The sequence below is a fragment of the Lichenostomus cassidix genome, chromosome 2 (assembly GCF_008360975.1).
Source record: "Lichenostomus cassidix isolate B80296 chromosome 2, HeHo_3.0, whole genome shotgun sequence".
Taxonomy (NCBI): Eukaryota; Metazoa; Chordata; class Aves; order Passeriformes; family Meliphagidae; genus Lichenostomus; species Lichenostomus cassidix.
The window spans coordinates 149,774,286-149,795,278 of record NC_139482.1 but is presented as its reverse complement, the minus strand read 5'-3'; the positions used below and the strand labels follow the sequence as shown (position 1 = coordinate 149,795,278).

The following is a 20,993-nucleotide window of genomic DNA, read 5'->3' as shown; positions in this document are numbered from 1 at the left end:
AGCCTGAGATTCCTGGAGATATCCACTACCTGACCACTGATGATTCTTCCCTGACTTCATTCCATGAGCCTCTCCCTGTCTTCAGCCTCCACACAGCTATCACCAGGCTGCTCCATCTTTATGGCAGATCAGGATTTTTAAGAATAAAGGTCAAATCTTCATTCTTTAAACCTGCAGCTGTTCAGTGCCAGTGGCCTGACTGCGAGTTGTGAATATTACTGAATCTGCAGGCCAACCATCTTTGGGGTTCCCATTTATAAAAAGGCTTTCAGTGCTTATTCTCCCTCCCCAGGTTCTTTGGTTTCTCTACCAGGGCAATATTCATTTATCACTTTGGCCAGGAATGAGTCAGGGAGTCCAAACGAGCTGTGTGAACTCTCTCTTGGTGCTGATCAGGGCCAGACACCCCCAGAGATGATTCACCACTTCCAAATATCAGCTGCAGGAACCACCATTTGCATGAGTTACCCCTCTGGGAGGACATCTCGTTTCCAGTCTCATTCCCAGCTAGATGATGAGGGAAAACCAAGATGCCAAAGCACGCTCCTGTGTTTTCCTCACACTTTAAAAGTGAAAAAAAACCCCCAAGGATTGCTTCCCTTGTTGGCACAACAAAAGCAAGGTGGTTTGAGGCAGCAGAGTGACTCTGGGCACTACCAAAGCTTCCTCCCTCCGAATCACTGTGTCACAACCCCACATGAAAGCCCTCAACTCACACCAGCTTTGATTTCTCACAGAGGAGGGGCCACTGCTGCCTTCTCCCTTTGTCACTGCGATGAAATGATGGCACCAAGGTGGTTTGATGTGCCATGACAGCGCTGAGAATAGAGGCAGCCTGAGCTTTTGTGGAGTTATTCTCCTGCAAGCTCCTGCTGCGGGGCATTTCATCCCCCAGGCACTGCACGGAACAAAAGCCTGGAGTGAAAAAGGAATTGTGAAGTGTCAACAACCCCGTTCCTGTGGGACACTCCAGGGAGCCTCAGAGGGCATAAAACTCCACTGGATAAAACACTGGGCTGGAGAGAAACTGCAGAAAGATGTGGGGACTCAAACGTGGCTTTAAACCCATCGGAAATTGCTGCAGGAGGTGTTTCCTGGAGCAGCAACAGTTCTCAGGTTCTTTCAACCCATTTTCGTGGCCTGTGAGGCTTCAGCAGCAGGGAAACTCTAGGAAAGGAACGTCACCTTTTGAGTGACACCTTAAATTCAAATATTAACCAGCCAAGGCTGGTGTTGGGGTTGTGTTGGAGGCAGAGGTGATGGGAAAGGAGAACAGATTCCCACCATGGAGGGGATGGAGTTTAAGAATGCTCCCTTTAACTTTCCCATCTCTCAGAATTCAAAGCAAACATGGCATTTTTAGGGTCAGAAAGGACTCTCTCAGCAGTGATCTGAAGATCTCCTTTTCACCTGCAAACAAGGAAACTTCTCACATGCACTGCTCTGGGATGGACCAGGAGTAAAAGCTGACCGTGAGGACACAGCCTGGTCTGAAAACAGCATTTTCTGAAGGAGTCAATGTCAGAGTTTTCCACCATCATCCTGCCCTTCCATCCAGACAGAGCAAAACCAAGGTTAGGCATGAATCAATTGTTGGGGAGCTCCATTGAGGAAATAGGTGGAAGGCTGAGAGCTGAGGCACATTACATTTCAGGACCAACCCCACCCCAAATTGTTGGCTTTGCTCATTATTCCTGAAGGAGGAAGCTCTTCAAAACATGAGTGGAAATAAAGAGGGGCATTCTTGGGTTGGAAGAACAAGGAAAGTGCCATAAGATAGAAGAAAAAAAAAGAAAGATTTCAGACAAACTTAAATACCAAAACGACAGCAGCCGCCGGTCCCACGAAGGCATAGAGGAGTCCTCCCTCTAACGACAGCCAGCAGCTGGAAAATGAAAAGAGAAAGTCACCCAGTGGCAAATGTCCCCAACAGGCACACGTTGGCCTCTTCCCTTTGCCTGCAGAGTTCAGCCTGGGAGGTGACATCCCATGGCAAAAAAACCCCAAGAAACTAAAAAAGCTCAGACCTTAAATCAAGTAAGTTTTGCTTCCCATTTCTCCCGAACTTGCATAAAAGCTCCTCTGCCTGGGGATCTGCCTGCAGGATGACATTTGACAGGGGAATTCATGCAAAATTAAGGAGAGTGCTCTGTTTCAGACCAGGTCCTGGAAGCAGCTGCAGCATTTTTGCTGGCAAGATGATGCTTTTGTCCTACTTACTCAGGGAAAAGCGCAGGAAGAGTGGAAATTGTCCCTTTGCTCGTTTGCTGAGCCCTGTGTCTGCCAGGGGTTTAGGTCCAGGGGTGCAGGACATTTCTTCCCTCCCTCTGAGATTTCCTCCATGGGGAAAGTTAAAGAGGAAGGAGGTGGGAATTCACAGCACTCCTCGAGTGGAATTCCTTAGAAAATGAGCTGAATTTGAGGTGTGTGTTGCCCTTTTTGGAAACCAGTCTGTTCATTCTCCCTCACACCATGGAACCTGAGAAGGACATCTCCCTTCTGCACTGACCAGATGTGGAATTTGGGCTCCTGAACTGCCTGATGCCTTCTCAAACTGAGGGAGCCCTTGGTTAAGACCTCTTGGTTGAGGTCCTGACCCAGATTGCCCAGAAAACCTGTGGCTTCCCCATCCCTGGAAGTGTCCAAGGCCAGGTGGACAAGGCTTGAAGCAACCTGGGATAGTGGAAGGTGTCCCAGCCCATGGCAGGGGGTGGAGCTCGATGACCTTGAAGGTCTTTTCCAACCCAAACCATTCTGTGACTGTTTGTTTTTCAGGTTTGACTGTAAAGTCAAGAAAAAAGCACTTTTTCCCCTATGAGAGAGACCGAGCAATGCCAAAAGATGAGCAGAGCAGCTGTGAAATCTCCATCCTTAGAGACCTTTAAAATCCATCTGGGCACAACCTCCAGGTGACCCTGCCTGAGCAGGTGGTTGGACCCAAGAAATCTGCAGCTCTGTGACAGCCAGAAACAGCTAAAGCAGCACCACAGCTGAAATTCCCATTTTTTCATGGAGAATCCAACAATTCAGGGCATGGACACACAAATTAGGAGCTTCAGGGCAGGAGAGGATGGGAATTTACACTGTGTCAGCAGCCCCTGGGAAAGTTTGCACGCTTTGACAGGGCAGAACCCTGGAGAAAATGTGGGATGGAGTAATCCTGTTTCAGCAGGAAACCACCGTGCAGTCAGCACAGGAGGAGAGCAGCAAACCACAATGGAGAGGAGACTTTCTCCAAGCTCGTAACTCAGCTCACCCTGCAGTAATTCACTTGCGTGCCTCTGCCCTCAGCAAGATGCTTTCATTCTGCATCAGGAGCAAACTGATGCTCCCTGGGAAAAAACAAAATCCTGGAAACATTTCATGTTCTTTTATTAATTCTTAGTTGCAAAAAAAGTCATGTTTTTTCAACCCAAAACCAGGAATAGTTCTAAAAACGAAGTATTTCAAGTTGAGAATTAGGATATTCTGGTTTTCTCCAAGGTCTGAATCTTGTTTATGTCTAAATTAAACCTGTAACGTGCTAATTTAATCCATTCTGATTTCTTCCTGATAGCAAGCTGCTCTTTCACAAACTGTCTGAGCAGCTGCAATAATAAAATGAATTTTGCAGGAGCTGAGGAGGGAGGGAATAAAAATGAAGATGTGGAGATCTAATAATTGGAGGTCTCCCTAAACACAAGAGGAGGACTCCCAAATCCCAGTCTTGTCCAAACCTTTTTATCCAGTGCTCTATCCCAATTCTGAGATGTTTTTTTTCTCAGTGTCTCTTCCAACTGGTGGCTCAGATGAAGAAATCTGCCAGTCCTGCACTGCAATTAGTGATGAGGACTTGGTGCAAAGAGATTCCCCATTCCTGGGGGTCTCTGGCAGCTCCTGCTGCCCTGGGAGCATCAGGAATTTTGGAGGTGAGATCACACATCACCAAGCTCTGGCCCTGATCCCTCCTGACTGCCTGACCTCCCTGCCAGAGCTCTCCATCCAAGCATTTCCAAGGCTGTCAGAGGTGCTGGCTGGCAGCAAGGGAAAGGAAAGGGTGAAGGAATACCCAAGAAACAGAACTGACAGCAAACCCCAGTCTAGTGGAGATGCTTTCAGCCTCGTGCCTACAAGGCACAGAGATATTTGCATTCAGCTAAGAGGTTCCCTTGTACTTTCCAAGGGTTCTCTTCACTGATTTTTTTTAAAATAAAATCATCACTGGAAGGGAGGAAGTGAATGGTTTAACAATTCCTAAGCAGTGTTTCCTCGACTGACAGCAGCTCTTGTGTTCATCACCAAAAAAAAAAAAAAAAAAATCAAAAAAAACCTTTTTGGAAAACATCTGATCCTTTTGTGACTCTGCCACAGCCCAGATGGGAGGTGGTGGCTTTTGTCCTCATCCTGGGAAGGGTTGACTTCCACTAAACCCTTTTTTACACTTTCCAGCCCTGCCAGCAGCAGCTCTCACCTCAGTAAATTCACCTCTCTGTAAAACCAAGCAGCCTCAACACAATATTTTGTATAACTGAGATTACAGCAGGGAATCAGGGCTGGCCCACCAGTGTTTATTCAGAAATTAACCCAGGAGCTGCTGAGATGCCTGGGGGTCACAACAGCCCTGATGCAATGACACTCCAGGACCCCAAGAAATTTGCTGTGTGCAGGTTCTGCTCTCAGAAAACTTCTGATGGGCTCTCTTGCGGGGAAGGATGTGAGCTGCCAGCACCAGAGGCACAACCTCAATTATTCACTTCAAGCTTTAGGAGGCTGTTTGTGAAGCTTTAGAGGTCCAGGGCAGTCCCTGGAGCACCAGCTAAAAGGAGGGTTATTATTCAGGCACTCAGCCTCATCTAAGGATGTGATCAGTGGCAAGTCCTTTAGACCTCTGGTACCTCTCAGATGTTCTTTAAGAGTGGAAGTGAAGCTTCTATGCCACCCCAGAATGCTCCAAACAACTGCCAAAGGTCCTTTCAAATGCAGTTCAGACAAGAGAAGGGGAAAATCCTCTTGTGGCCTCCTACCCTCATCACAGATGGAGTGTCCTGAGTAATAAAGGGTGAGTGAATGGCTGCTGGGAATCTCCACTCACACAACAACAGGCACACTCCAAATCCTGCAGAATATATTCAATTATTAATTTCAACCTCTCTCTCTCTCTCTCTCCTCAGCTCATGACTAAGTGGACCAGTCTGGCCAGCTAAATGGTAAATATTAAATACTACCACAACCTCCCTAAACTCAGCACTGGCTCTGATCTCTCTGCATTTACAGCTTGGAGACAAGGCCAAGCCTTTGATGGGTCACTCTTGATGGGACAAACCCCATCCTGCTGCTCAGCTGTGTTTTTATTGTTAGAGAAAAACCTCATCCCACATACAATAAAAAGAAGGATCAAACTGGCTGAAATCTTTGCTCCCAGGTTGAATATCCTGATGAAGGCTACTCCACTGAGGTTGGGCCACCCTTGGCACATGATAAAAATCCAGCTGGATTGACATTTACAGCCTTGTCACACATTTCACACCCTTCCACCAGTTTTGCCCTGAGAGTCTTTAACACCAAGATTGGTTCTGCAATGCCTTCAACACCTGCAGCTGTCCCCAGAATGCCCTCAAGACCATGTCCCATAGCTGGATGTCAGGGGTTTTTTTACCCCTGTGAATGGGATGAGAAACAAAAATGGTTGGAAGATGCTTTAAAAAGACTCTGGGTAGCCTTTTCTGGTTTATCTCGTCACCTCTTGTCCCCTCCTCCCCAGGGAGGGATGTGCTGTGATTAAAGCTTTTCCTTCCTTCTGCAGGCTGAAAATATTGGGCCCTGAAAGCCTGCAGTGTCCATTTGAAGTGCCTTGTGAGTTCCCATTACAAAGTGGAAACAAAACTGAACTGAGCTGAAAGGACCTTCAAGATCATCTCATTCACACCCCCTGTCATGGGCTGGGACAAATTCCACTATCCCAGGTTGCTCCAAGCCCTGTCCAACCTGGCCTTGGACACTTCCAGGGATGGGGCAGCCACAGATTCTCTGGGAATTCCATTCCAGGGCCTCACCACCTTTGCAAGGAATAATTCCTTCCCAATATCCAAGCTAAACCTCAAGTTCTGGAGTTCAGCCCCGAAACTGCTGCTGTGCAGTGCAGACTTCACTCTAGAGGAGAGGTAAAACCAAGGGCTCCCCACACAGCAATGCAGCAGAGCTTTTAATCCTTTTTGAGCAGGGGAACAGGGCTAGGTGTGAATGCACTGCAGTCTGGTGGGGAGCCCTGCCTGGCTGGGCACACAGCAATATTTGTTTCGTGATTTAAAATGCACCAAAGTGCAAATGTAACTCTCATTTACTGAGAGGCTCAGAAGCAGTTTATTCAGCATCAGGGCTCGTGAACACAGCACTCACTGAGAGTGAACTCAGTTTAATTCTGGCTCTTCGTAAAGCCAATTCCAGCAGGAATTCATAGAATCATGGAATGGTTTGGATTGGAAGGGATCTGAAAGATCATCTTGTCTAATCCCCCTGTCATGGGCAGAGACACCTTCCACTATCCCAGGTTGCTCCAAGCCCAACCCAACTTGGCCTTGGACATTTCCAGGGATCCAGGGGTAGCCACAGCTTCTCTGGGCAACCTTTTCCAGGGCCTCCCCACCCTCACAGGGAAGAATTTTTTCCCAATATCCAGTCACAATCTATCCTCCTTCAGCTCAAAGCCATTTTCCCTTGTCCTGTCACCACACACCCTTGGAAAAAGTCCCTCTCCAGCCTTCTTGTAGGTTTTTCAGGTACTGGAAGTTACCAAAGCGTGGAATTAAAACAAGATGGCAGTGTTGGGAATGTCTGATGGTATCTTTGTGCTTGAGGGGAACAGTTTGTTCTCCTCATGACTTTGGTGGGACACACCAGCTTTACCAGACACAAGGAAACGTGAAAAAAAGACACAAGGAGGAATCACAGAATCATGGAATATCCTGGAAAAGGACCCACAAGGATCATCCAAGCCCAGCTCATCAAACTGGACTTGCTGGGGTGCCAACAAAAAAAAAAAGAAGCAGAAATATTCAGGACCTCCCTCCCATACCCCTGAGGCTTGTTCGTTGTGAATTGTTCTCGTGGATGTGCCTGGAGTGAAGTGCAAGAAGCAGCTGACCCACAGAAAAGCCAGAGGGAATTAATTTGGGATCTTGGTGATGCTTCCAAAAACCAGGCTGTGTTTTGCCCTCTCCTGAGGCACACAAGTCCCTCTCCACCAGGACACCCTGAGGGTGGCACAGGCAAGCCAGGTGCAGCCAATGCATCCTGATGCCAGCAGAGACTTCAGGAGTTCTGTCTATGGATTTGTACTCCATAGAGAAATCCCCAATCCTGAGCCCTCTGTGTGGTGCAGGATTTTAGGCTGCAGGATTTTAGGCTGCAAAGCAAACAGAAAACGCTGCTTTAATTCTCCCCTGCAATTAAAATGCAAACCCAGGACCATTTGGCCGTGGGTGGGCAGGATGTGGGAACTGAGAGGGAGAGCAGGAGGCTCCACATGACTTTTCCTCAGTGGGATGATCGAAGCCTCATCTGCTGCTGGCCACATCAACAGCTCCAGCCTCAAGCACTGCCTGTGTGGGATACAAAACCCCTGCCCAGCAAGGCTCTGGAAAATCATGGGATGCAGTAGGGAAGAGCCTGACTTATTGCTACAGAAATTGTTATCCTTTTAAGTGCTGTTAAGCGTAAAATTTCTAAGGTTTTTCATAACAGAGTGGAAAAATAATACTTTCTCTTTTTTTTTTTTTTCATTTAACGCCGTACTAATGCTCAGCTCTGATTTCACCCTTAATGCATATTTTACCTCTTCCATTATTTCCTCTCTGTTTTCCTTCCCCCATTACAAGCACATAAAAGTTTCCTGAAGGCAAAACCTGGGGAATTTGGAAAACAGGCAAACACAGGCTGCTATCAAAACCTCGGTTTGAAAAAGTCAGGCTCATTCTGCTGCCTAAAACTGAGCTGAGCTATTTTGAAAACATGAAGGCCAATCAAGCCTAGAAACAGATAAAAAAAAAAAAAGCTGGTTTTAATTTTTAAACAACCTAAACTTTTAAATATTCCATTTTTTTCCCTTTAAAAATACATTAAAAAGCTCTAAGTAAAAGGTATCTAGATCAAAGTCATGGCACAAATACAACAGTTAAATCTAAATAGTCCCTATGAACTTATTTTTAAAGGAATACACAATCCAGCTTGGCCAGATGATGGAATGAGGAGGCAGGGATGCAGGAATGATGGGCAGCACATGGGAATTTAGCTCCCTGTGGGTCAATGACTGGGTTTTGACAAAAAGGTTGGAGGATAAAACAGGGGGAAAAAGAAATCCTTTACTCACTAGTTCACAGTGCCGTATCCCTTGGCTTTAGTAAATCCCACGGAAATGGCAACCACCAAAGCAGGGAGCCCTATGGAAGTAAAACAGGAGGAAATTGGTCATTTAATCACATGTGCAGCCTTTCTCCCACTCAATATTCCTCATTATTTCCAGAGTTATTCCAGCACCATCTGTCCCAGCTCAGGTCTGTGGCGGAGACTGAGCTCAGGACCCCCAGAACAAAAAAAAAAAATAACCTTAATTACCTCTGTTAATTAAATAAACACCATGAGCTGGAATCAGCTCCTGCCCTTCTGTGGTCTCAGCAGTTGGGGGTGGGGTGGGTCTCACAGTAGATTCAGATGCATAAAATTTATTTATTTTACTCTTAGGTACTTCAGTGTGTCTCCTGAAGCTGGAATATTCACCCACAACCCAACTCCAAGACCCCAAAGATTAAGAGCTTTGTTTACACTCAGTGCACAGTGAGAGACTCAGGTTCAAATCTGCCCCAAATGAGGCAGAAAAGGAAACTAAAACTGAGTTTCCCTATCCCAAACAGGTCCCTCAAGGTTTCTCTCAGCAACAACAAGAAACAGCTTCAGGTCTCTTCTAGGATATATGGAGATTCAAAGTCCAACTCTCCCATTTCCCTAAAGAAATATCGGGATATTGGCTCATAACATTGGGTTCTCTTCAGCTCTGGAGGTCTCCATGTGTTTTTTTTTATAGCTCTCCGCCTCATGGCAGGAGGAATTAAGCTGTCTCAATGCTAAAGATGGGAAAATCCCATTAAGAATCAGCAGGATCAGTAGCCAGCTGGGATTAGTGCCCCTTGACAAAGCCCTAATTCCTGAGCTCCAGAGGTCACGGCAGGTGACTGCAGGAGATCCAAGGGATGTGCAGGCACAGCATCCAGACAATAATCCTCTGGGAAGCGTCCCTCAGCAACACAAATCATCCCAAGATTGATTGTCAGTGAGGCTCTGGGCCACAGGGCCAAGCTGGCTGGAATGTGGAGCATTTGAGGGTTATCCTAGAGGGAAGTGCTTCTCTTCCCATACGAGATTTCCAAGCACAGGTCACATTTCATCAGTCCAAACCCAACAGGCAGAGGGTTTAAAAGGTGCCTCCTTTAGTATTTTGTCCTTTTCATTTTCCTCTTCCCCTTCCCTTCTCATTTTCCTTTCCTTTCCTTTCCTTTCCTTTCCTTTCCTTTCCTTTCCTTTCCTTTCCTTTCCTTTCCTTTCCTTTCCTTTCCTTTCCTTTCCTTTCCTTTCCCTTCCTTTCCCCTTTCCTTTCCTTTCCTTTCCTTTCCTTTCCTTTCCTTTCCTTTCCTTTCCTTTCCTTTCCTTTCCTTCCCTTCCCTTCCCTTCCCTTCCCTTCCCTTCCCTTCCCTTCCCTTCCCTTCCCTTCCCTTCCCTTCCCTTCCCTTCCCTTCCCTTTCCCTTCCCTTTCCTTTTCCTTTTCCTTTCCTTTTCCTTTCCTCTTTTTTCCTTTCCTTTTTCCTCTCCTTTCCCCTCTCCCTTCCCCTCCTTTCTCCTCTCCTTTTTCCTCCCAATTCCTTTTTTTTTTTCTCATTTTTAACTCAGTTGACCCTTGCTCCTTTCGCTGAGCCACCTTCACACCTCATCTGGATAACTCCTGGCTGCCACATTCCCTAAGATGCCATCAATATGGCAACCCATGGGAAGAAACCACACAGGAAAGGACACTTTCAGGAATACAGCTTGGTGCAAGAGTCCCTGGGAAAGAGGAAATTTGGCAAAGACTCCGACAAAAATTGCAGCTCGCTCTTCGCAAAGTGCCTCTCGCCAACGTGATAATTATGCAGAAATCCAGAGTGGGGCTGTGAACTTGGCAGCTCCAGGGATTGGCTCGTTCCAAGGCTGGGAAAAAACCTCAGATTGGGCTGGAAATGGGAAATGATGAGCAGCTGCTACAGGTGGCAGCTATGTCGTGGTAGTTAAGGCAAAGAGCATCACCATGAGAGATGCTGTGCCTTGGGAGAGCTGTCAGTGGTCTAAGCAAAGTTAGATGGGATTAGATTGAAAACATTAAAAAATTGGATTTTAATATAATTTTTTTATTATTTCCCAGAAATGTATCCATTTCCCATGGAACTGGCCTGTTCCCTGTACCTTGTGTGGTACAGGCAGTACCAGCAAGGCTTTGGGGATTTTCTGCACCAAGTGAATGTAACATTCAAAATTCCAAGTAAATCCATTCAAAACCTCTTTCAAAGAGTTTTGTACTTCCAGGTCAGAGGAGAATCAGGCCATGCGTTAATCATGTTCCACTAGAAAAGATGTTTGCTAATAACTCCCAAGAGCCATTCTTGTTATAAACAGCTGAAGGCCCACTCAGAGGCTGAGCTATGGCAGCATTAAAAATCCAGTTGTGGAAACTGTAACAGGGTCATAAAAATCCTGACAAGAATATTTCTTCTTTATTGGGGCTAAATATGATGACTGAGCTGTTTCCAGGGAACAATTTATCTGTCTATTTTAAATCAGAGAGTCACAGAATATCCTGAATTGGAAGGATCCACAAGGATCATATCAAGTCCAGCTCCTGACCCTGCACAGGATCACTTGAGAGCATTGTCCAAACATGGACAACAATTACTACTAATAATTATTACTAATGACAACTAAAAAATTTAATTGCAAAGTTGCACACCCAAGAGGAGAGCAAAGAAATAAAAAAATAATCCTCCCTGCTGCTGAAATTCTCTGCAGCTTCAATGAGCTACAGCTGAGAGCAGCTGAGAACTTGGCAAAGACATCTTAAACAAGGGCTTAGAGAAATGCAAATGTGCAAAGAGGGGAAAGGGGGGAGAATCAGCCCATGACAAAGTGAATTGTGCTAATTATTTCAGATTATGCTCTTTAAAACATATTTTCGGCTTCTTTCCTCTTACAAGTGCCATTAATCCCAGCTCTACAGCTGAAGTCTAGCAGGATGCTAAATATCCAAAATTCCCTTGCTGCCTTAATAGGCAAGAGTGTTCTTCAGTTCTTGTCCTAACCTACTCCAAATGGTTATTATGCATCATTTATCAGCAGTGCATCCTAGCTCAGAGCTGACTACATTTTACTAGCAGTGCAAATTATGCTTCTACACATGTATGGGGATTTTTTTTTTTTTTTAATCTGTACAGACTACAAATGTGAATGTTGCTCATCCAAAATTCCCTTGGCTAACACGCCCATCTGTCCCAGCTTTTACAAATCAGGGGAAAAAAAGCCTTTTTATTACCTAGAAAAGCTATTAGCCCGTTGCATTTGATATCCCTGATGTTGCTGGAGTCACCAAGGAGGTATAAACATATGCATGAGCACACCCAGGCTCCTGCTGCCTGAGCTCTGCAGGTATTGTGGTTCTGCTCCTGCTACGCAAAAATCCTGGATTTTAATAAAACAATTTATTCTCCATTGTAAGCAAAAGCTTAGGAGGGAAAACTTCAAGGGATGCAGGTGCTGCAACAAGGACGGCTCTTGATGTGCCAGAATAAATCACATCAGGGTGCTTGGTAAGCACCAGAAATCTCTTGCCTGGGGTGAATTGTGAGACTTCAGTAGTAAAATGAGACATTAATAGAGCTCAGCCACACAAGGCTTTCCCTCTCCTTTCTCTCCTTTGCCTCCACACTTCTCAGCAACTTTTTGTGTCGCTGCTCCTTTCAAACACACCCTTGTTATCACTTTGAAAGCCCAGGTTTATGGGTTTGTATTTGTTTTCTACTACAGAATGCATCATTTAAGGCTAATAAATTAAACATACAGCAGAGGCAGAGGGAGAAAAATTAGTTACAAGCATCTGCAGCAGTCTCGCAGTTTATTTGTCTCCGAAAGGCACTGCTGCCATGGAGACGAAATCTCAGAGTTTCCTTCACTCCAGGTTGCTCGGTAGAATCTTAGAACCATAAAATCATTTAGGTTGAAAAGACCTCCAAGACCATTGAGTCCAACCATTAACCCAGCACTGCCAAGCCCACCACTAAACCACGGCCCTAAATGTCACTTCTCCATGGGTTTTTCAACACTTACAGGGATGGTGATCCCACCACTTCCTGGGCAGCCTGTTCCAATGCTTGGCCAGCCTTTCAGGGATTACATTTTTCCAAATATCCAACCCAAACCTCCCCTGGTGCAATTTCCTCTTGTTCTATTACTTTTACCTGGGAGCAGAGCCTGACCCCCACCTGGCTGCACCCTCCTGTCAGGGAGTTGAGCAGATCAGAAGGTTCCTCCTGAGCCTTCTTTTCTCTAGGCTGAGCCCCCCCAGCTCCCTCAGCCACTCCTGGTGCTCCAGACCCTCCCCTTTTCCTTCTCTGGACATTCTCCAGCCCCTCAATGTCTGGCAGTTGAGTGATCTAAATCTGACCCCACGGTTTGAGGTGTGGCCTCAGCAGCGCCCAGCACAGAGGGACAATCCCTACCTTGCTGCCAAAATTTCCTTGACTCATATCATTTACCTGTGGAACACATCCAGCACGGGGGAGACAGACAGAGACAGAAAAGTAGAAAGCAAGAAACAGACCCAACCCCAGGAGAAACCACCCCCAGCTCACCCTCTGAAACCTGAACTCAACTCCTCAATTTTCAGGTGCACCAGGCAGGAGGCTCAACTCAGGGCTCTCGGTAGCACCATTTTTAACCATTTCAGCCCATGAAGGGTTTCAAGCCCCTTCTGCCAAGCCTCCTGAGGAGCACCAGCCCCTCCTCCTGCACCCTGCACCTCCTCTGCTCCGCAGCCCCCCAGCTCCTCACCCCATCCAAGACACAAGAAGCGCTTGCGGATGATGCGGTTCCGTAACCGACCCGTCACGGCCATGTAGGACTGCCAGGCCTCGGTCAGCACCCAGCAGAAAGAGGAGAGGAAGAAGAAGTGCAAGAAAGCCGCCACCAGCGTGCAGATCACCTGGAGAGAGGAGGAAAGGAGGACACGTGAGAGGAGAGGCAGGCGGAGAGAGCAGCGGGTGGCAGAGCAGGAGGTGAGGAGAGATGCTTCCAACCCAGGCTCTGGAAGGAAAAGTCATGGAGATCAGGGCATGGAAATGCAGTTTAGGAGGGGGAAGGTTCTCCATAAGCTTTGACCTAGCAAAGAGCAAAGCTTTAAATTTAAGTGCTGTGTGGAAATCAGCTGCTCTTAAGCATGAGCGCTAAGATAAGGTCACAATTAACACTTCAGAAGAATCATGGAATTACAGAATTGTTTGGGTGGGGAGGGATCTTAAAGATAATTTAGTTATGGCCCCCCCAAAACAGGCAGGGACACCTTCCACTGGAAATCTCAGCCCGTGTCCCATCCTGGTGCTTTCTTGGCTTAAGCAGGATATATTTAATTTCCAAAAGATCCCAATTATTGCCATGATCCTTTCGGTGGGGGGGGGGACAGGATAGTTAGTAAACAGTGCGCTAATCTCAGCTCAAAAGGTTTGCAAAGAACCACATCCCTGGCAGCCCAGCCATGGAAATGAAATCTGAGGAAGGCAATTTGGATGGTGTCCCTGCCAGGGAAGCAGCGCTGAGTGAAAGAGTTAAGCTGTGAGAGCTGAGTGAAACCATGGCTGCCAGGGGCTGGGAAAGGACTGCAAACATGAGGGCACAATTGTCCGAGAGAATATAACAACCAGCAGACAGGGAAGAAAATTAAAAAAAGAAAGAAGAAAGGAAAAAAAAAACCCTAGATTAGAAAGAATTTCATAATGGTGAGCTCTACTACTCGGTGGGGAAACCTCACAAGGGAAATGCAGGCAGCTTAAGCCATTTAAAATTAAACTGGGGAAAGAACTGGCAAATGCATTATGAAGAACAATCCCGGAGTGCCAGGGAGATGGACTGGAAAGCTGACAAGCTCGTCTTTGTTTTAACTCAGCAAGGCCAAATCTTTCACTGGTGCAAATTGGTGCCGCTCTGTTTAACTCAGCCAGTTTCCCCCCCATCTGTGAGTTGAGAACTGTGAATCAATGGACTCAAGAAGAAAATGATGGGCTGAAAGTCCAGTGGCTCCCAAGGAGAAGGGAGAGCAAATAGATTTTAAAAGTGACTCGGGATGATAAAAAAAAAAAGGCTTCAGGCATTTGGGGGAGGGGGAGGTTTATAATCAAGAATTTCTTTGCTTTGAATTATATGGGGAAGCATGGACTTGGGCTTTACGGTCAATGAACCCTTCTCTTTTTTCTCTTTTTTCAACCACCAGCATCTTTCAACCCAGAGCTCTCATGCACAGAGTGGCTTTTATCATGATTTTATCGGCTTGCTCTCGATTCATCCCCTGGCACCACCTGACGTTATCAGAGGCTGTGAATAAAAGCAAGACCGTGTGTTGTCTGAGATAGGAACTGTCTTTTTTGTTCCACATTTGCATTTGACACCAAATCCCTCCATATTCTGCTTGTAAGTGGATTGTGGATGTCAGTTCAGTACAAATAACACGGCTCAATATGAAAATGTCCAGCAATTTCCACATTTTACAAGAATCCCAAAAAGGTGGTTCCTCATCATCAGATTACAAACCTACACAAAACAATTGCAAACAGAGTAATTACAATTACAATTGTACAATTCAGCTTTCTGAAATGGATTTTAAGAGATTGTTATTTTAGAACCCTTTTTTTTGGCTAATATCATAAAGAACACTGTTCACATTGCCCTCTTGATTTTGTCTTGAACCAATACAGCTCTTCCTTGTAAAGGGGAGAGAAAAGCTTTGCTTTAAAATTTTACACCACAGAGATACATTTGGTTTGGTTTTATTTTATTTTTATTTCTCAAATGAGAACCTCTGATAGAAAGGGAAAAAGAGAGGAAGGGAAGACAAGAGAAATATGCACATCTCAGCTGGACCAGAATGAACCTATAGCCTCAAATGAACTTGGCCAACTGATAGGCAGGCAAATATTTGCTTCTGCAACCTCTGCTTCAGGTTCTCCCTTCCTTGTGGGGAAAACCAAAAAACCCCATGGAGGGCTAAGCACAGGGATATGATGTCCCAAGGTCCACCAGAGCTTGTCAGTCTGTCAAGGCCATTAGCCTCTGTTTTCCTTTAGGAGGAGAAATCTGTTCCCTTGCAGCACAAGCCTTGGAGATATGACCACTTCCAGCAGCATCCCTTGCCTTTGTATCCCCAGATTGCTGACTGTAATTTTTTTTTAGCTTTTTCCCAGGCCTTTCATCTTCAAAAAGCTTAGCAAATCCAGGCGTGGAATCTTGCCTTTGAGGTTACATGGATGGAAATCCAGGGAGAATTTGACATTTCCAGGGAAGCCAACACTGTAGAAATCTCCCAGAGAAGCCGCAATTATAAATCAATCGCCAACATTTTAAGACGCTTTATTATCGATAATTGAATGTGAATAAAATCTTAATTTACACTCCCTCATCTCTCCTCTGTATAGTTTTCTTTCTCTGCTGCCTGCCAGAGACTGTTTACTAGATGGCTGAGAGGAAATCCAAGAATAACCTTTCTATTTCTGGGGTTTCATGCATATGGATGTGCAAAGAGCTAATCTGCCTCCTGCAATCGCTGCCGGGAGCTTCGAATCCCCACCAACAGCTCTGACAGTGAACTCCCAGAGTCACGGGACAAAAAAAACCACCCAGGGAGAACCTGGGTTCATATCTGGGCTCTGGAGGGGGTGGGAGAGGAGGAACACCTCCAGCTCCTGTCCTGAGGTGAAGAAGAATCACCAAAGAGGAGGTCCAGCCGTGGTTTATCATGCTGAGCATCCCTCAGAGTTTCTTTTGATGCAAAGAAGCTCATAGCACACATTTGGTGTTGCAGAAAACACAACCAAGGAAAGCAGGAGTTTGGTTCACCCTTTCTCCAACTCCTGCCAACTGTGCTGGCAATGAAAAACAACTCTGCTTTGGGAAGGGAGATTCTGAAGGGCACTTCTGTAGCAGGAGCAGAGTTGGCTGCTTGTTTCCACACTTCTCTACACACACAGGGCTCCAGCAGCTGGATAGTTTTCCCTGAAACAGCATAATCCTAACCCAAAGGGCCTTCCACAGAAATGAGTCTGTGATTCACTAAATCCTTCAGCTTCTCTGCAGGATTAATAAAACCATAGACTGGTTTGAGTTTTGGGAGGGACCTTAAAAATCATCTTATTCCAACCCCCCTGCCATGGGCAGGAAGATTTTCTGCTTGCTCCAAGCCCTATCCAACCTTGCCTTGAGCACTTCCAGTGTTGGGGCACCCAAAATTTCTCTAGCCAACTGTTCCAGTGCCTCTTCACCCTTACAGGGAAGAATTTATTCCCAACATGCTTCCAACAGTGACACCATGTTCGTGCTGCCAAAGCAGGGCCTCAAAAAACCTGTCTGGTCCTTGGTTACCGTTAAGTAATAACTCATTTTTGATTTCTGATTGTGATTTTGGCAGCAGAAAGAGTGGAGGAGGCTTCTTGCCTCACGTTTTTTGGCTCAACAGAGTTATGGCAGTTGGAACATTTGGGAATTTGGGAAAATTTATGATGAGAAAATACTAATGATGAGCAGTGATTTGTCATGCCGGACGTCAACGAGGAGTCTGAAAATGCTTGAGCTGGAAAAAAGTCATGGAGGCAACACACGCCTCTCCAGCTGGCTCTGGGGGAAGAGATGTACTTGCAACCAGTGGAAAACCACTTGGAAAACCACGCTGGGTCTTGCCTGGAATGCTGGAGTCACTCTGGGATCTGCTCTGAGTCCCTCGAGGCCCTGCAGTGCACACAGTGCATCTGGCAATGCTTCCCATCCCCAAAAAAGGTTGGACAGCTTTGTGTCTGTGTTCATTAACATCTGCCAAGTACTTTCAGCTCAGAGTATAAAAACTGCTGGAGAAATAAATGTAAAGCTGAGAGGTTGTTTGTTTGGGGTTTTTTTTTTAAAGCCTTTTCTCAATCTGTCTTTGTAATTTTTTTGAAAATAAAAATGGTTAAAGCCTTGCAAATCACCACGCTTCTTCACCGTGCCATGTGCCAGCTACTCTAGGCAGATATTCAAAAATATCACATTGGTTTTAATCAAAGCCCTGAGGATGCTGACAAATTATCAAAGAGAGAGCGAGAGAGAAAATTGAAATCTGCCATTTAGCCGTGTCTTTGACATGTCGCTAATTAACAGATGGAGGAAAAATGAGGAAGCGCTGCCTGAACGGATCATTTCAGCGCTAAATCAGGGGGAAAGCAAACAAATAAACAAAGCCCCAGCGGATCCCTTACCTTATTCCGGGTCTGGGTCTGTCCGATCAAGATGAGAGCATTGGAGGAGATGATGGAGAGGCAGAAGTTGATGAGGATGACGGAACGCTCCGAGCGGATGTACCTGCAGCGAGAGAAGAGGGGAGGGAGACCCACCCTGTCACCACCTGCCCTGGGTGACCTCTGGAAAGCAGCAATCCAGGCCAGGCTCTACAGAATTGCCAATTTCCTGCAGGTTTTATGCGCTAGACAGACAAGAGCAAACGAGGAAGGCAGGGGGAGAAGATGTCGCCATCATCCCCCATCCATGCTGGCGTTTGGAGCCAAAAAACGAGAGGCCAGCCTAGCCTGAGCCCCTCCTAAAACAGTAGAGTGCTGCAAATCTTCTTCAGCTCTGCCTGCTTGAAAGGGGGGCTCGAAAAGGAGCTTGAAAGAAAACAAACAGGCAACACACGGAAAAAATTCCCAGCTAGGAAGAGCCACAGGCATGCTGGCGATGGAAGCAGATTACAAACACATGCACCTTGACAACAAAGTGTGTGTGAATCAGCATTCCCCTTCCTTCAGCCTAACAACCCCTCCTGAGGTGAGAAGCAATGAGAAGCATTTCTGGCTTTTTTTTTTCCTTTTTTTTTTTTGGTAGCACTTCTCCAAACTAGGGCAAATACATAACTGCAGCTGTGGGTTTGGAACACCAGGGACACCAGTTAGGGAGCTGTTGCCTTCAGCACCTTGCAGGAGCCAGAGATTTGTCATTTCTGATTTGCAGCACAGCACCAGACTCGCTGCCGAGGTAAGCGCAGCACAATTAATTCCAACCACTGGCTACGGAGGGAAATTTCTTTGAAGGCCTTCTTTTTCTTTGAAACATTTCTTTTATGTACCCAATAAAATGGAGAGGGAGCTGCAGAAGCGCAAGTCCTCAAGGATTGACTCAAGATCTGACCACACCAATGCTCACACACGTGAATTATCTCAGAGATGCTGCAAGTGCCCTGCCTGAATGCCAGATGAGTGAAGAGGAGATGCTGATGCTTATATAAATTAGAAACAGATGTATTAATCAACCAGCTCATCCCTGGAGGCTAATGCAGGATTATTTCCTATATTCCAGCACATCAACTATTTATGTTGAGAATTTAATTTCATTAATTAATTTTAGCGAGAGTGAGCTGGTCGTGCCTTGGCTGCAGAGTTTTGAGTTTCTGATGAGGAGGGCAGGACGAGTTTACTGCATGTTGTGTGTTCTGCCAAGGGTAAATCTGTGCTTTAGATACGATTTTAGACCCTGTGAAACTTGCATTTTTAACTTCCCGTTGAGTTGTACCTTCAGACAAACACGAATGGTGAGGGTATGCTTTCCTGCATGCAAAAAAAGAAAGCCACTGATGCAAAGGTTGTATGAATTCCTACCTAATCTGTTGGAAATCTGGTTTATAGGAAGTTCTCCCTGAAACTCTCCCAGCCCCAGAACAGGCTGCAAAATGTAGGATCCCAGCTCGGTAAGAAAGTGGGTTGTCAGCCTGCAAAATGAGCTTCTGGTTCCTTTCACAGCCAAGCTGAGCCCAAATTTCCTGCTTTCACTGGGCTCAGTACAATGCTGGGCATCACCTGGGTCCTGCTCAGTTTGTGGCTGACATCAATCTCTCTATGCTTTGTGTGAAGTTAAATATCCAATCTCCAGTCAGCAGCTTCTAAGGGGTAGAAAGGGAGATTTGGGCTCTGTCCTGGCAGGAAGAAGATATAATAAATCTGTGTAAAAACACTATGACCCCACTGCTATCAGCAGGACCTTCTAAAGTCTCCACTGCTCAAAAAAGGTGAGAAATGAGATGACCATAAGTATTAGTCTGTATTTTAATATAAAGGGAGATAATCCAGTTGTCTTAAGACTTTTTCCCCCTTAAGCCCCCTTCAACCAGCTCTCCTTTTTCCCTGCTTCACATCCTGCGAATTTATCTTGTTCTCACCCTGAGAATTTATCTTGTTCTCCAGATCTCAGAATCTCTGAAAAACGAGATGTGGGTTGGCAAAGAAGAGAATGAGAATAATTTAGGCTGGGGAAAAAAAAAAACCAAAAAACCTCTCCAGTTCCCAATCCAATCTTATGCCCAAAAAAAGGACTGATTTCAAAGTCAGATCAGGTTTCTCAGGGTCTCGTCTGATCGAGTTTTGAAAATCACCAGGAACAGAACTGCTACCACCTCTCTTGGATGACTTACTACAGCACTAAAATGCTTAACTTAACTGCTCTCGTGGTGAAGGATTATTTTGCTTTACATCCAGCTGGATTCTTTCCTGCTGCAGCTGGTGCCTCTAGACCTTTCCCTGCCTACCTCTGCAAGTTGTTTGACTGCTCCATGGCTCCTCCTTAGCAGCCTCCTCTTCTCCAAGCTTGTTTTCTATTCCACCTCTGAGATTTTCCAGCTCCCTGAGCATCCACAGGACTTGCTCCCCTGTGCTGGTATCTCTGGTATTGGAGGAATCCACTATTTGGCACCTTTTCCAGATGTCCTCTCAGGAGTGTCAAACATTGCCCAAGTTGTTAAAAAAGACATGAAACAATGTTGGCCACTCAACCAACTCTGGCCAGATGTGACCAGCTCCTGATTAGGCTTCAAACCTTTGACCACTACCCTCAATTCCTGCAGGAACTCCATCCACCTACTAAGCCACCAATCCAGTGCACAATTCCATGATCTGGGTACTTCTGGAGTTTGTGTTAATGGTGTTGGTAACATCAAAATCCACACTAGCTGCTTCTCCCCACTGTCCACGTAACCAGCCACCCCATCCCAAAGGGGAAACAGGGCAGCCAGGCACAATCTGTCCTCCATAAAACCTTGCTGTCTATTCCAAATCACTTTCTTGTCCATCATTTTGCCTGGAAATAACCTTTAGAGTGGCTTGCTCTTTAATAATCCCAGGGGCCATGCAGGTTGACCAGGCAGTTGTTCTCTGGATCCTCCTCCTTGCCCTTTTGAAAGGTGGGTGCAACATTTGCTTTCCTCCAGCCTTCAGGAGCCTCCCCAGGTGACAGACAGTGGCTCCAGAGTCACCCCAAATATCTCTCTCGATGCATCCCGTTCTGTCCCACGGACCTGCAAACATCCAGATAACTTAAACAGTCCTTGTCTCTCTTTTCTTTGGCACTGGGGAATGTTTTCTTCCATGGACTCTGCCTCTGTGCAGGAATTTGGGTGGCTGGGAGCCAACCTTGCCAGCAGAACAAGGCAAAAAGGCACTGGGTACCTTCACCTTTTTGACTTCCTTATCCATTTGGCTGCTTGTCCCATTCAACACTGGGCCAACACTTTGCTGGAAAATCCTTTGGTGCTGACATACCTACAGAATCCATTCTTGATGCTTTTCACATCCCTGATCAGTTTCAAATGCTGAGGTCTGGCCATTCTAATTCAATCCTGCATTCCTGGGCAATTCTTCCAGAGTCCTCCTTGGTAGCCTGACCTGGATTCC

At 46.0% G+C, this 20,993-nt stretch overlaps 1 protein-coding gene across 10 annotated transcripts in view; it reads right to left on the bottom strand.

The window, feature by feature from the left end:
• Positions 1-20,993, bottom strand: part of ADGRB1 (adhesion G protein-coupled receptor B1) — a 276,988-nt gene that overhangs the window by 40,933 nt on the left and 215,062 nt on the right. For all 10 annotated transcript variants that reach the window (XM_085053675.1, XM_085053680.1, XM_085053673.1 and 7 more), the window contains 4 exons: positions 17,538-17,640; positions 13,099-13,249; positions 8,345-8,414; positions 1,819-1,885 (listed from right to left, as the gene is read on the bottom strand). In XM_085053675.1, coding sequence (XP_084909801.1) covers positions 1,819-1,885; positions 8,345-8,414; positions 13,099-13,249; positions 17,538-17,640 — 391 coding nt within the window. The remainder of the gene's footprint in view (positions 1-1,818; positions 1,886-8,344; positions 8,415-13,098; positions 13,250-17,537; positions 17,641-20,993) is intronic.